Source organism: Arachis stenosperma, chromosome 3 (genome assembly GCF_014773155.1).
Source record: "Arachis stenosperma cultivar V10309 chromosome 3, arast.V10309.gnm1.PFL2, whole genome shotgun sequence".
In the NCBI taxonomy this organism is placed as follows: Eukaryota; Viridiplantae; Streptophyta; class Magnoliopsida; order Fabales; family Fabaceae; genus Arachis; species Arachis stenosperma.
Window position 1 is genome coordinate 167,484,976 of NC_080379.1, and position 13,495 is coordinate 167,498,470.

Sequence of the window (13,495 nt, forward strand, 5' to 3'; positions counted from 1 at the left end):
CGTGTTAAAATTTGGAGATTATGGAGATCTCTATAGTTGCTTCATATTGTGACTTTTTTGTTCTTTTTTTTAATTCTATATCTTTTTTTCTTTTTATATCTGATCTTGTTATAGCTGATTTTGGAGTAGCAATTTTAAATTGTACAATGAACTTGGTGTATTTTGTTTTTAATTTATTCTGGATTGTTTGTGCTTCTTTTCAGATAAAATTTTTAATTCTTTCTCGGTACTAGAGTAAAGTGCATGGTGGTGGCAAACAGAAGAATTAGAGATAGAGTTATAGTTACGACTTACGAGATAATTAGATTAATAAAGATAGCTTGAAACTTTTAAATAGTTTTTTGGAAATCTATTTTTTATAGTTGTGAATTAGTTTTAAGAATTTAATTTTAGTATATTGATAATACAAAATATTTTATCTAATTATTTTTAATTTATTTTGGGTTATTTTTTAATTTGAGCTTCTTTTCTGATGAAAATTTTAATCCTATCACAGTGTTAGAGTAGAGTGCATGGTGGTGGCGAAAAGAAGAGTTGGAGATGGGTGAGGTAGAGTTATAGTTATGAGATAGTTTGATTAATAAAGATAGTTTGAAAATTTTAAATAATTTTTTAAAAATTGAATAATTTTGTCGAGCAAAATTTATTTTTTATGATTATAAATTAATTTTAAAAGTTTAATTTTAATATATTATTAGTATAAAGTATTTTATTTAATTGTGTCATTATATTTTGTACTAACAATTTAAATTCATAGTTTTAATTATTTTATGTGCGTTCAAATTTTTACTTGTCAATTTTAATATTATACTAAAAAATAATTATGTCAAAAAAGTATCACTTTAAAATGATTTAATTCTCTTTTAAATGACAGAAAAATTAATATATTCAATAATAATAATTTTTAAAAAAGTTTAAAATATAATTTTTTTTTAGACTAAAATATTTATTATTAATTTTTTAGGAATAGTTATCTTTAGTTCTCATCACCTGATTCAAAGCATGTTTTTTTGTTTAGAGAGCTTTTATTATTGCAAAAAGTAAATCGTTTTATAAAATTCATACATTTGGAATCTTACAAATTTTTATTATTCCAAGACCAATCTTATAAGTAACACTTTTTTTTTATAAACATTCCAAACTAATTTGCTGATTTTTTTATTCTTATAACTAAATGCATTTACATTTTGTAATTATCTTTTTAAAACTTCCCTCCGTTCAAATTATGAAAATATGGTGAATCTTCTAATTGGCATTTGGCTCAAACTCTCGACATTTGATCTGCATAATGTTTGTTAAATATGAGCAAACACCAAATGCATCACAATGCCATTGCACTGCAAGTTAAAAATATAACAAATATGCTAAAGAGGGTTAACTTTCATGCGAGTATTAGCATACAATTTTATTTTTAATTATTTTTTGGTATTGTTGTCATACTGTTCATACTTGAAGCGGGTTTACAAATTAAAGAGGTAAAAATTAGAGATCTCAATTTCATTAAACGTTGAATTAGACTGAAAAAATAACTTATAAGACACTCCAATACTAAAGTCAGTAGAGTGTAGATAGTGAAAATTTTTTTTTCATGTGTTTACCTATAGATTGCTTCTTTTTTTAGCTTTTGTCTTGTGGGGTTGTCGTTTTCCGGCATTTAATGCTTATTGTAGCACATTATTGTCGAGATTCGGCGATTACAAGCTTTGATGGCATAGTCGTTGTGGTATCCGACCGTTATCCTGTGAAGTCGGTCATGGCCTTAATCGCTTCATCGGTTACGTTCTCTTTTGTCTGAAACAGTGCTCCCAACTCAAATTCCTAGACCTGGATTCTCGGGTTGGGGACATCCGAGTTCATAAAATCAGGCCTATTTCTAATTAAAAGAAACTGAATAATTTCTTTTAATTTCAAAAATTGTTATAATTTTCTCGTTTCATGAATCGTTAGTTCTATTCTCTCTGCAATAAATACAACATTAATTTAAAATTAAATATCTTTTTATGTTTTACTTTACCTTTCGTTTTTCATCACTTCTCAAAACTCCAACATTCGCGAACAGTTTTTTCCTTCTCCGCATACGAACAATCTCTTCCTCTTTCTTAGCGCACTTCTCCTTCGCGTGTATCTCCTTTCCGTCAAGTTCTTTCATCGCCGTTGCTTTTTTTGTTCAGCATTTGCAACATTTTTATTTGAGATTAGTGATTTTGATATCCTTCTGCTCTTGCATGTGCGTAGTTTTTTCCTTTTTTGAAGTTTCCTTTTGTCTGTTGATATTTGCACATTCTTTATGTTTGTTGATGCTTTTTGATGCTGCTTGAAGCTTTTCTTGCGTTTTCTTTTATTCATTTCTTTTTTATTAGGCCAAATATAGTTGGGACAAAATTATTTGAGTTTTTTTTTCAAATAATTGATGATTTTGTTTGTCCCTACTTTTTATGTTTTTTGGACTTTATTTTACATTTTTAAGTTAGCCAATATTTTGTAGTATTAGAATTTTTGCTTTCTGGTAGTGGTAGTGACATAGTAGTGACATAATGTTATAATTTTTGCTTTCTTTCCGATTTGTTGCTTGAAGACCTTCGCCATTAGCCTTTAGTATGTTGCCCCCTGTATTTTTTTAACCAAAAAAGCATTATGTATAGCAGTAAATTCTCTTAGGGGTGATGAAAGCTATTTTATCCTCGTCATCTTTGCGCATCGGGATCTGGTTATAACCACTATAAGCATCTAAGAAACTTAATATTCGATATCTCGAGGAGGAATCAATCATGTTATCTATGTTAGGTAAAGGAAAACAATCCTTTGGACAGGCTTTGTTCAAATTTGTGTAATCTACACATATTCGTCACTTCTCATTAGACTTTTCACCATCATCACATTTGACAACCAAGTGGAATAAGTCAATTCTTGGATAAACCTGTTATCCAGTAATCTCTAGACTTGGCTTTTGACCTCGATTGCCCGGTCAGGCGACATTTTTTGACGTCAGTGTGCAACTGGCTTGAAGTCGGGATTTATAGCCAATTGATGGGACATGAATGCGGGGTCTATTTCGGGCATATCGGTAGGTTCCCAAGCAAATAAGTATACATTACCTCTCAAGAAATTCTAAAGTTCCGATTTCAAGGGGTAAGGCAGTTCTTTGTTGATGATGGTATATTTCTCTGGCTTGTCCCCGATTGGAAAATTTTCAAGCTCTTCATTGGGCTCTAAGCTCGAGTTCTCCTGAATTTGGGATTCTAAGTCAACAATAAAGATCTCAGTGGACTCTTTGGCCTTATCTCGGAGTGTAAGACTAGTTTTGTCGCATTTTACGGGAGACCGTCAATCTCTTTGAATCGTTGCAACCCAATTTTCCGCCGTCAGGAACTGCATGACAAAAAAATTGGTCAAGATTAATGCATACAAATTATTGAGTGTCTTCCTCTACAAAATTACATTGTAGGCTGTGGAATCTTGAAGGACAATGAACTCACCCTGTATTGCCCTTATGCTCACACCTTTTTCTATAGTGAAGAGGAGGTCCACAACCCCATCCAACTTGATGTAGTGATCTCCCAGACACATAACCCCCGGGAAATGAGGTTTCAAGTGCTGATCTTTCAATCCCAGAGCATCAAATGCATTTCTAAAGTGAAGGTTCGAGTCTGTGCCGATGTTGACGAGGATCCTTTTCACAATGCCATTACCCAACATTGTTGTGATAACCAAGGCTTCATCCTCATCCGATGTGGCAATCAGGAAATCTTCTGCTGTGGATTGGACTACTGGGATACTGGTTACCTTGAGAACTTCAGAGGTTGTAGCCTTTACATCCCCTTTGACAACATTGTTGGACCTTGGCAAGCCGTTCCTCCCAACCTCCATGTTGACTACAACCTGAGTTGTGTCTTCTGTACTTTTCGGAGGTTTGGAGTTTCTTGGATTCCTGGTTTTTCGATCTTCGTCCTTGTTACTCCATCTTGACAGCCATATGTGTTGGACAAATTCCAGAAGCTTTCCATCTTAGATTACTTACTCCAAGGCATCCTTCAGATCAATATAGTCCTCAGTCTTGTGACTATAGAACTTGTCAATACTGAACTTTTTTAGCGATGCTCTAGGTCGGATTTGTCTTGATTTTGATAGTATGCCTTGGTGAGAGACTTGTTGATAAACCTCGGCAAGGAGGCCACTAGGGGGTGTAGGAGGTAAACTTTTTGACTCGAGAAACGGGAGGTTTTAGGGACAAGATCTGTCCCAAGTTTCCGCCTTTTTAAGGAGATGGCGTTGGGTTCTTTCTTTTGGTAGAAACCACCTTTAAAATATCCTTGTCACGCATGTACGCTAAAGCGATCTGGTGGATTTCTTCCATAGACTTTACATCCTTGGAAGTTAAATGCCTACGAAAGTCCTCTTCCAACAACCCAGCAATTAAACACAAACATACGACTTCTGGAGTTTGCGTATTCACCTCCAAGAGTGCTTTATTGAACCGATCCAAGTAGTTCCAAATACTTTCACCCACCCTTTGTTCCACCCCCAATAGGGAGTCTGGGTGTTTTGCTTGGGTCCTCCTGGTAGTGAAGTGAGCCAGAAATTTGACCTTGATATCAACAAAGGAAGAGATCGACCAATCATAAGGTAGTGTATTAAACCATATTATGGTTGGACCCGACAAGGTTATTGGAAACGCTTTGTATCGGATCATATCTTCAACTCCTTCTAAATTCATTCTAGACTCAAAGGCATCAATATGCTCTTGATGATCCGTCTTGCCATCATACTTCAAGTCCGTAAGTTTGTCAAAATGTTTTGGCAATCGCACTTGGCGTGGGAGGCAAACGGGGTTTGTCCCATGATAACGTGTTCTCGGAATTCTCTATGCCTTTTAGGAATAGCATTCCTCTACGGAGTCCGCCTCCTTTTAGACTAGGCATATCGCGACTCTTCCCATGCCTGAGAATTGCCATGTTGTCAGAATTACCTTCTCTCGTCTCTACGGCGTGGGAGAGAAGGTGAGGTCTGCCAGTGTTCCCGCCTTTGTTCAGGGTTTCTGGGACGGGACTCCTCCCGTTCCCTGGCTAGACAACTTTGGGAACAAAAATGTCTGGATAATGAGCACTCAGCCAATTGTCGTTGAAGTTCCAATTTGTAACGCTCCAATTCCTGCATCCTCTGTCGCATTTCTTGCATGGCATGGTAATAGTCATCTCCAAGGCCACCGGAATGACGGGTTTATGAGTTGATGTGTTCATGATTTTCATAGTCGGACGGGACTTTCTCTTGACTTGGTGTGACATCAGTCTCGTGTCCATCCTCCTGTTTGTTGGCTTTTCAAAAGGGTTTTTAGATTAACTGTAGTGTAAATTCGTCACTCAACCATGATTCTTTCCAAAGTGGGATTCCCACGGACGGTGCCAAACATTCATGCTTGGAGTGGATTTATGAACTGGAGAGATGGAGATTGGAAATTCCAACTTTGTCAAGCGCTGAACGAGATCGGGAGGACAACCTGCAAGATACTCTAATGTTAAAGTCAGTAGAGTGTAGGTAATAAGAGCCTTTTTCTATGTGTTTACCTATGGTTGCTTCTCTTTTTTAACTTTTACTTTGTGGGGCTGCCATTTTTTTAGCATTTAGTGCTTATTGTAGCACATTATTGTCGATATTCGACACTTACATGCTTTGATGGTATAACTGTTATGATATCTCGCCGTTATCTCGTGAAATCGATCATGACCTTAATCGCTTTATTAGTTACATTCTTTTTGTCCGAAACACATGCAATTATTAGTGTTCTCTTGTGTAGAAGCCAATTTAGATTTAATAAGCTTCTCCATACACTTTATGAATATTTCTTTGCTTTTTAAAATTAAACCTGTTCATTTGGATTTAATAATTCTCCATACACTTTATGAATATTTGTTTTCTATTTTGTATTCGTCCACATAATAATAATAAAAATCATAATTTGTCTTTTATGTTTTATTCTTCCTTCTTATTCTATTTTCTCATCCAAACAGAGAAGAGTAAAATTTTCTAACGTATATATAAGGCGGTGTAACAAACAGGCAAACACAGAGAGTGGAGTGTTCCATTTCGAAATTCAAAATTTGAATAAAGCGAAGAAGGAAAAAAAAAATGGCTTCAGTTTCCGGCAACATGAAGGGTTTCTACAGGCAGAAGAAAAGCAACACCAAATCTTCCAAGAAAGCCTCTGCCAAGTCTTCCAAGAAAGCCTCTGCCAAGTCAGATGCAACCCAACCTACGGCTCTCGACTCTCACGGAGGTAAACTTGATCTTCAAGGTCCCTATTATCTTCTTCAATCATTCTCCTGATTCTATTTCCTCTATTAATTGATTAAGGATGGTTTTGTTGAACTGCTGATCAGATGATTACAGTGCTGGCGAGGCAATGCTTCGGCAATTCGACATGAACATGGCGTATGGCCCTTGCGCTGGGATGACAAGGACGGCACGGTGGGAGCGTGCGCAGAAGCTTGGTCTCAACCCTCCACAGGAAATCGAGAAGCTCTTGAAGAGTGGCAAGGTTCAGAACGAGTCCTTGTGGGATGGTCGCATTTAGGAGCTAGGGTTTTTCTTACCCTATGCCCAAAATCGAATCTGTTTGGGTGTTTAGGTTTTGTTTAGGGTTTGATGGCTGGGGTAAAATAGTATTCGGCTTCTTGCTGGGTCCTATTTCCCTGCTTCTATACCATTATGTTATATCAATGAAGTTCAATATGTTTTGATCTATGTAATATATAATATGTTATTGGACCTGTCTCTAGATGTTAATTAATTCTAGTTAACCTGTTATTAAATCATGGTTTACTTTTCAGGATTTGACATTGTTACTCTTGATCACATCATGATAATGTTAGTTTGGTACTGTCAAAATATTTCAGTGTATTAAATAAATTGGTAGCTTGTCTTTATTTCTGGTTCGAGATATAGAGCTATTTTGCTTGCTTGTCTTTAAGTTTGGAAGGAATCGGTGGAATGATTCTTCATCATTGTAGTGGAGCGAAGAATACAGGGCTAACATGAATATCAAAAGAAGAGAGCATGTTCATTGAAGACACTATTAGGGGTGTCCAACAGGGGAGTATATCGCTGATCTTAGAAGGAATATATCAATTTCTGTATTGTTCAGCCTATAGCCTCCCTATGAAGCATGACACAGGTGAAATGCCTATACTCTCCTGTTAGGGCGTGAAGAAATTTTGGGGTTTAGGGGCTTCAAGCCACTTGATGAAGCAAGAGCTGTCGCTCCTCCAAGGCTGATGTGGGAGTATTGGTGACTCATTGGTGATTCCGTAGCCTATGGTAGGTGTCATCTCCAATTTGACCTTATTATTAAGCATAATTATGGTTGAAGTAACGAAGTTTCCCATTTTAGTTACTCTTATCAATTTGACCACTGAGTCCCTGACTAAATCAAATTTGATGAAACAAGTGTTAGATATATGATAGAATTGCTCTATGCATGCAATTTGTTTCAGGCACTAAGGTCTATCGAAGTTGGCTCAAATAAGCAAAGAAAAAAAAATTCCTCAAAGAGGAACTTCATCTTATTGCTGTACATTATACAGGTAGTAATTTCTGTGTAGTTTATGTGAAATTTACAATTGCACGAGTTTGATTATCCTTTAATGCAATAATACGGAAGAAATTTACTTCACCAATTGAATAATTCATCGGTGAGTGATTTAATAAATTTCCTACTATTTTGAAGTTAGTTTCTGATGAATTATGTTAAAACATAAAAGACTTTACCTCACAAATAGATAGCAGATTGTTTTCCAAAATATCCTTTTGACTCTTAATCTCTTATAGGGAATGAAGATTCTGTCATGTTGATTTTCATTAGCTGCATAAATATGGCATTTTGAGCATTAGGTTCATCCTTCCTCGCATTGAGTTGTCAGACTCAATGTATATTTGGTGTTGAGATCTGTTGCTCTACTTAGCTTCATAATTATATTTACAATCAAGACAATCAACAGTGGTATCCATAGCAGGATATTTGGGATGCTGTATTGCCTTCTTTTTTGAAGTAATGAAGTACTAAACACACATTAACTTTTAAACATATGTTTCAATTTATGTGGTCAATTAGCTGTTTAAGATGTTAACAAGTTATAGCTGGCTAATTATAATTTACTAATAGTAAGTTATAAAGTACAATGCTATATAAATATAGAATCGCTGCATTTTTGTTTCTTATGTTTGTCTCTTGTGGCTGTCTCATGTCTTTTGTTCTTTTGAAGCTGGCCTTTTCTTATGTTGGTCTCAGATTTTCAAGGATTTCTCCTTTCTTCTATTTAGTCTTTTATGGGTTTACTTTAATCACATCACAGTCCCATTTGAATAAATTTTATCTTGTTTTCTATTTTTTGGAAAATGTCCATAGTTCCTTTCGAAGGGAATTGGAAACAAAATAAGGTAGATTCCTAGATTTAGTTACACACTTTCTGCTTTTTAGTTATCTTACATGTCTTTAGGTGGAAAAACAAGACAAAAGTTCGGGTCATTTAATGTCTATATATACCGAAACTGCCTTGCTCATATCTCACTCAATTTGCTAAACACTTGTTGTCTTTTGGTACCTCACATACAAAGCATATGCATTTTGTATGAAGCAGGAGTAGCACATAGGATTTTGGTGTTGCTAGCTGTAAAAGTAACAATCTAAAAGACAATGGGAAGGATCAAATGATTTTGGTTGGTATTGCATTTCTGGTTCGAGCAGTGGTTTATTGAGCGTCTCGGTTTGTATCAGATATGCTGGTGACTAAGTATAGTATAATTTGTCTTCATTATCTCAAGTTATATATATTTTGTGTATCAACGCTAGAGGTTGGTATCCAATTATTCCAGGTTCAGTTTTTCCTTGAAGCGGTTTGAGACCAATCTTTGAGAATGATCATGCTCCATATAAGTTGGAGCAGAGATTTGCTCGTTGAAGCTGGTTTTAGCAAGAGTTGCAGCTGTTGTGTTGGTCTTTACTCAAATGGATGGAAGTGATCAAAGTGAACACAGGGAGAATCTGCCATCGCAAGATTATAGGTGTTCCAACTTCCAAAGAAAGGATGCGTACTCTAAAATTCTAAGCTTTTCCTCAGTATATTAACGAAAACTGCGAGTTAATATGGACATACGAAGTTGATGGCAATGATGAATGGGAACAATATCATAATAGAGGCAAGCTTTTCAATGCAATGTGTTGTTCATAGGCACTATACAAGTTAGTCCAGTAATTGTAGATTACGCATATAAGATAACAAACATGGAACTATCAACTATGGAAGGTACACTGCGGAACTAGTGGAGACTCTGAAGGAGATATGTAAGGAAAGATATATTTGCATGCGCACATGGGAGCCAGATAGCATTCAGAAGATGTCTATTTTTTTACCATAAAAAAAATCAGAATCAAATGAGATTTTTTGTTTTAAAACAAAGGGAGTTGAATTCCCTGCCTTCACAACTACAAACATGGCCCAAAACAAAGTACAACGATATGCAATAATTGGTAGTGTTTATCATTGTATTCATTAATTAAAAAGCATTTTCATAAAGATATTTTTCTCATTGTAATATTATCTTCATGGGGGAAGATGTCTATCATGACTATTCACCTTTTCCTAATTAGCGCTACTTAAAAAGGAAATACGTATTAGTATTACATTCTAGGAAAAGAGTGTTTAACTATTTATTAGTGTCTCATTTTAACAAACTGATATTTTTTCCTTCCGGAAAGGCCAAAATGTCCTTTTCTGCAAGGATATTTTTGTTAGGAGTCTTGAAGTCAATGATTTATTTATACAATATATCGTGTATGAGTTACAAAATGAATATCACTTATAATATTTAGAATAATCATCTGAGTACTAGAGATAATTATAAAATCACTCATCCCAAAAGGATAAGCTAATTTTGGGTTCACTAAAAATCAAACTTTTGACCTTTCAGATCTAAAGTTTTAATACCATGTCATGATACTACTCATGTCAGAGATTTACACTAATAAAAAAAATAATACTAATAATTATATCTCTAATATTCCCTAAACTTCCATTATCCACATTATACAAATATTCTATTGAATTCTCATACTTTCTCTTTTTGTTAGAAGTTAATTTTGTAGGTCCGTAGTTTAAAATAAAATAAAAGAAAAAGGGAGAATAAAAAACTTTGGTTTGTGTTGAGCATTGATAGAAGAAGCAGGATCGTGAAGAAACATGGTGAAGATCTCGCTTGGTGGATACGACGATGGGGAAGGACCTAGCAACCGGATCCAGAAGCGACTCAGGATGGAACAAGAAGATGGCGAAGCAAGCAGAAACGAAAAGGAGGTGCATGAAGGAGATGGCGGCGAGGCTAGAAGTGCAGAGCATGATGAAAACCCTGTTGGATCTGTAAGCGACGATAAGGATAGGTCTATTTCTGTGACTATCATCGACCCCGATGTCCTCGATTGCTGCATTTGCTATGAACCCTTGACTTCCCCTGTTTTCCAGGTCAGTTTCCCCCTTCTTTATTCAATTTGGGCTTGATGCATGCTTCTGATTGCTATGTTAGAAAGGAATTATCATAATCAGAACCATTTGAGACTGGAGAATAAATGATTTTAGGGTTTGAAAGCTTAATTTGTTCCTTTGCAATATTCTTTAACTGTTTCAGTTTGTTGTCTCATTTAAATTTAGTGAAATATCTAACGATAAAATTTGTTTGTGATCCGTTAAATGGAGAATTCAGTGTGAGAATGGTCATATTGCTTGCTCTAATTGCTGTGCCAGACTTGGGAACAAGTGTCCCATGTGCTCAATGCCCATTGGCTATAACCGCTGCAGAGCTATTGAGAAGGTGCTGGAATCTATTAAAATATCATGCCTGAATGCAAAATATGGTTGTAAACATATGTTTAGTTACAGTAAAAAAAATGAACACGAGAAGGAATGTAACTTCCTTCCATGTTTATGCCCGCATTCAGGTTGTGACTTTCTTGCTTCATCTGAGGAGTTATCCCTCCACTTTAGCCATAGGCATATACATTCTGGAATACAGTTTACATACGATAAATTTTTCACTGTCTTCTTAAATCTTGATCACAAAACAATTGTTCTTCAAGAGAAGAATGATGCTAATCTCTTTGTTATTCACAATAACCATGAGCTTCTAGGGAATTTAATCCATATAACTTGCATTGGCCCCAAATCCAAGACAGGGTTTCATTATGATATCTTGGCTAGGTCACAGGGAACCTCTCTAATATTGCAATCTTATACCAAGATTGTTCAAGGTCACTTTGCTGATGCTCCTTCAGCAGGGATGCTTTTGATTCCTTCTGACTTTTTTGGTTCCGGACAAATCAAGCTGGATATTCGCATAAGGTCATGATTTCATTACTTTGCTGGGGACTGACAGGTTTGTGTTGTTTGTATTCTTTGTTTACCACGTAGTAGATATTATAACTTAGTATTTAGTATTTAAGCACAAGTTGGAAGCTGAAGAATACTTTCAGTGATGTAAAGGATTATCGTTTCAAAACTGTCATGTAAATATGTTGTTTTCCAATTCCAATTCTATGACTACACTTTATTGTTGTTCAGTCCAAGTGTTTCTGTTGTTCTTTGTCAAAGTTTGTGGCTGGTTGAGTGCTTTTCCAGTTAAACTGCAAAGAGCTTCTCACTGGAATTTGGATTACACGAAATGTGTATTTACATAGCTAAGATTCTTAGCCGTTTATACATAGGTGAGACTCAATATGCCTGGAGTGAGGTCTAAATTTGTTGCTGGTGATGTTATTAGTTTAGTACTCGAGTATTTAGAGGCTTATTGCCATGGGTCCCGTGGCCAGTGTTATACCTTTTTTAGTTAAAATTTTAAGGACTTCCTTGTTTAATTATTTAATTAGAAAGCTTTAAAGGGTCCTTCATCTGGTGACCCTTAATAAAAAGAGTCAAATTTATAGACGAATTTGATGTCCAAAATTGTATATAGAGTTTATTCATGAAAAGTTTCAACTCATTTTTATCGAGCTTGATATATTTACTATTAGGCTAACATAAATGAGCAAACAAATGATGATGAGGATGATGATGATTGTCTCCAACGTGCACGGTGCAAAGTCTGTAATTATGTAAAACAACCAAAAGGATAGTACAATGCGTGCAACTATAGTGTGTAGTACACGAATAAGAAAAACTGAAAAACCAAGCAAGCACAAACAACTTATACTGACAAGACATAAGTGTAAAATAACACAATTGCAACGACAAAGATAAGGTGAGGTCTGTGATAGACCAAAACCAAAACCAAGGCAACCATGGCAGCCAATCCCGAAGGTGATGATGATGGCCCATCTTCACCATTGGACTTGTAATAATATTGTTTCAGTGGAACCGCGAGGCGTCCATAGAGAGCAGTTAGCAACAACACAAGAGGCAAGATCAAGAGTAGCAAGTTGGCGTTGGCCGTAGCTGTCTGCATGGAAGCCTTGTAGTTCATATATGATGATGTCCATAGCAACAACACCACGATGCCAACTATGGCAACAAGTTGTAAAGGTGGAGCAGATACAGAATACAGAGTTTTTCCTGACCACCCTTGCTCCAATTCTGTATCTGTTTTATCGCTCAAAGTCGAAGCCATTCCCTTGATTTCTTCTTCTTTTTTAAGATATTTATTAGTTTCTTGTGCACGTAGAGAACCGATAATGTATATAGTTACATATTTTCTCTACATATATAGCATAGCATAGTATATATCTCTTTATTGCATGAGTTCCAAGTTCCAACTTCCAAGGGTGAAAGGTGATTTTGACTCTATCTCCAGCCGAAGCCGACCTCTAATTTTGGAGTTTTGCCCACCGAGTTGGCTTTGGTCACGTGTTTGATGGAGGAGCAAAGCGATAATGATGTGCAGATTATACCGCAATAATTGTTTCTATTTTATTCAGTGTTTTATCTCGGTGTTAATTTAACAAAACTTACGGCGTATATATCTTTTTGGAATGCTAAACGTCATAGAATTTATTATTTTTATTATTAATTAGTTATTAATATTTAAAAACCAGTTAAAATATTATTAAATTATTAAATTAAAAAATTAAGTTAATAACTAAAAGTGAGGGTTAATAGGTTTCTGGTGTGTTCTATTAGGATTTTGATAATGCTCTATTAGGATTTTTCTTTCTTTTTTTTAATCAATCTCACTCATATTATTTTTCTTCTTTTCTTCCACCTCATTCATTTTTATCTAAATCTATTATCTTATCTATATTCTAATTTCATCCAAAGTCTACCAGCTTTTAAATGACACCCATAAAGCCATGAAGTTACTAATTTAAAATTATCGAAATTTGGAAAAATTCCTGAAAATTCACAATTTAAAAGGGATTTAAAAATCTCACTCTCCCAAGGTTGTTTTTCTCTATAAAATCAAAAACCAACATCGACAAGTAAAAGCAATGCTTAAATTTTGCAGTTTCAAATATTAGTTCATT

At 35.2% G+C, this 13,495-nt stretch overlaps 2 protein-coding genes across 2 annotated transcripts; both read left to right on the forward strand.

The window, feature by feature from the left end:
* The first annotated feature begins 6,031 nt into the window (after positions 1-6,031).
* On the forward strand, positions 6,032-6,872 carry LOC130967690 (uncharacterized). Its single transcript, XM_057892666.1, has 2 exons — positions 6,032-6,271; positions 6,375-6,872. The coding sequence occupies exons 1-2, from the start codon at positions 6,124-6,126 to the stop codon at positions 6,566-6,568; spliced, it is 342 nt and encodes a 113-aa protein (XP_057748649.1). The 5' UTR covers positions 6,032-6,123; the 3' UTR covers positions 6,569-6,872.
* A 3,257-nt stretch (positions 6,873-10,129) lies between these two features.
* Positions 10,130-11,894, forward strand: LOC130966671 (E3 ubiquitin-protein ligase SINA-like 10). The gene is made up of 2 exons (XM_057891492.1): positions 10,130-10,508; positions 10,747-11,894. The coding sequence occupies exons 1-2, from the start codon at positions 10,230-10,232 to the stop codon at positions 11,386-11,388; spliced, it is 921 nt and encodes a 306-aa protein (XP_057747475.1). The 5' UTR covers positions 10,130-10,229; the 3' UTR covers positions 11,389-11,894.
* Positions 11,895-13,495: the final 1,601 nt, after the last annotated feature.

Bases quoted from the DNA above. Each gene is read 5' to 3' on its own strand.
- LOC130966671 (XM_057891492.1), top strand. From the start codon at position 10,230: ATGGTGAAGATCTCGCTTGGTGGATACGACGATGGGGAAGGACCTAGC. The intron at 10,509-10,746 runs GTCAGTTTCCCC...TGGAGAATTCAG, and splicing joins TGACTTCCCCTGTTTTCCAG to TGTGAGAATGGTCATATTGC.
- LOC130967690 (XM_057892666.1), top strand. From the start codon at position 6,124: ATGGCTTCAGTTTCCGGCAACATGAAGGGTTTCTACAGGCAGAAGAAA. The intron at 6,272-6,374 runs GTAAACTTGATC...ACTGCTGATCAG, and splicing joins GGCTCTCGACTCTCACGGAG to ATGATTACAGTGCTGGCGAG.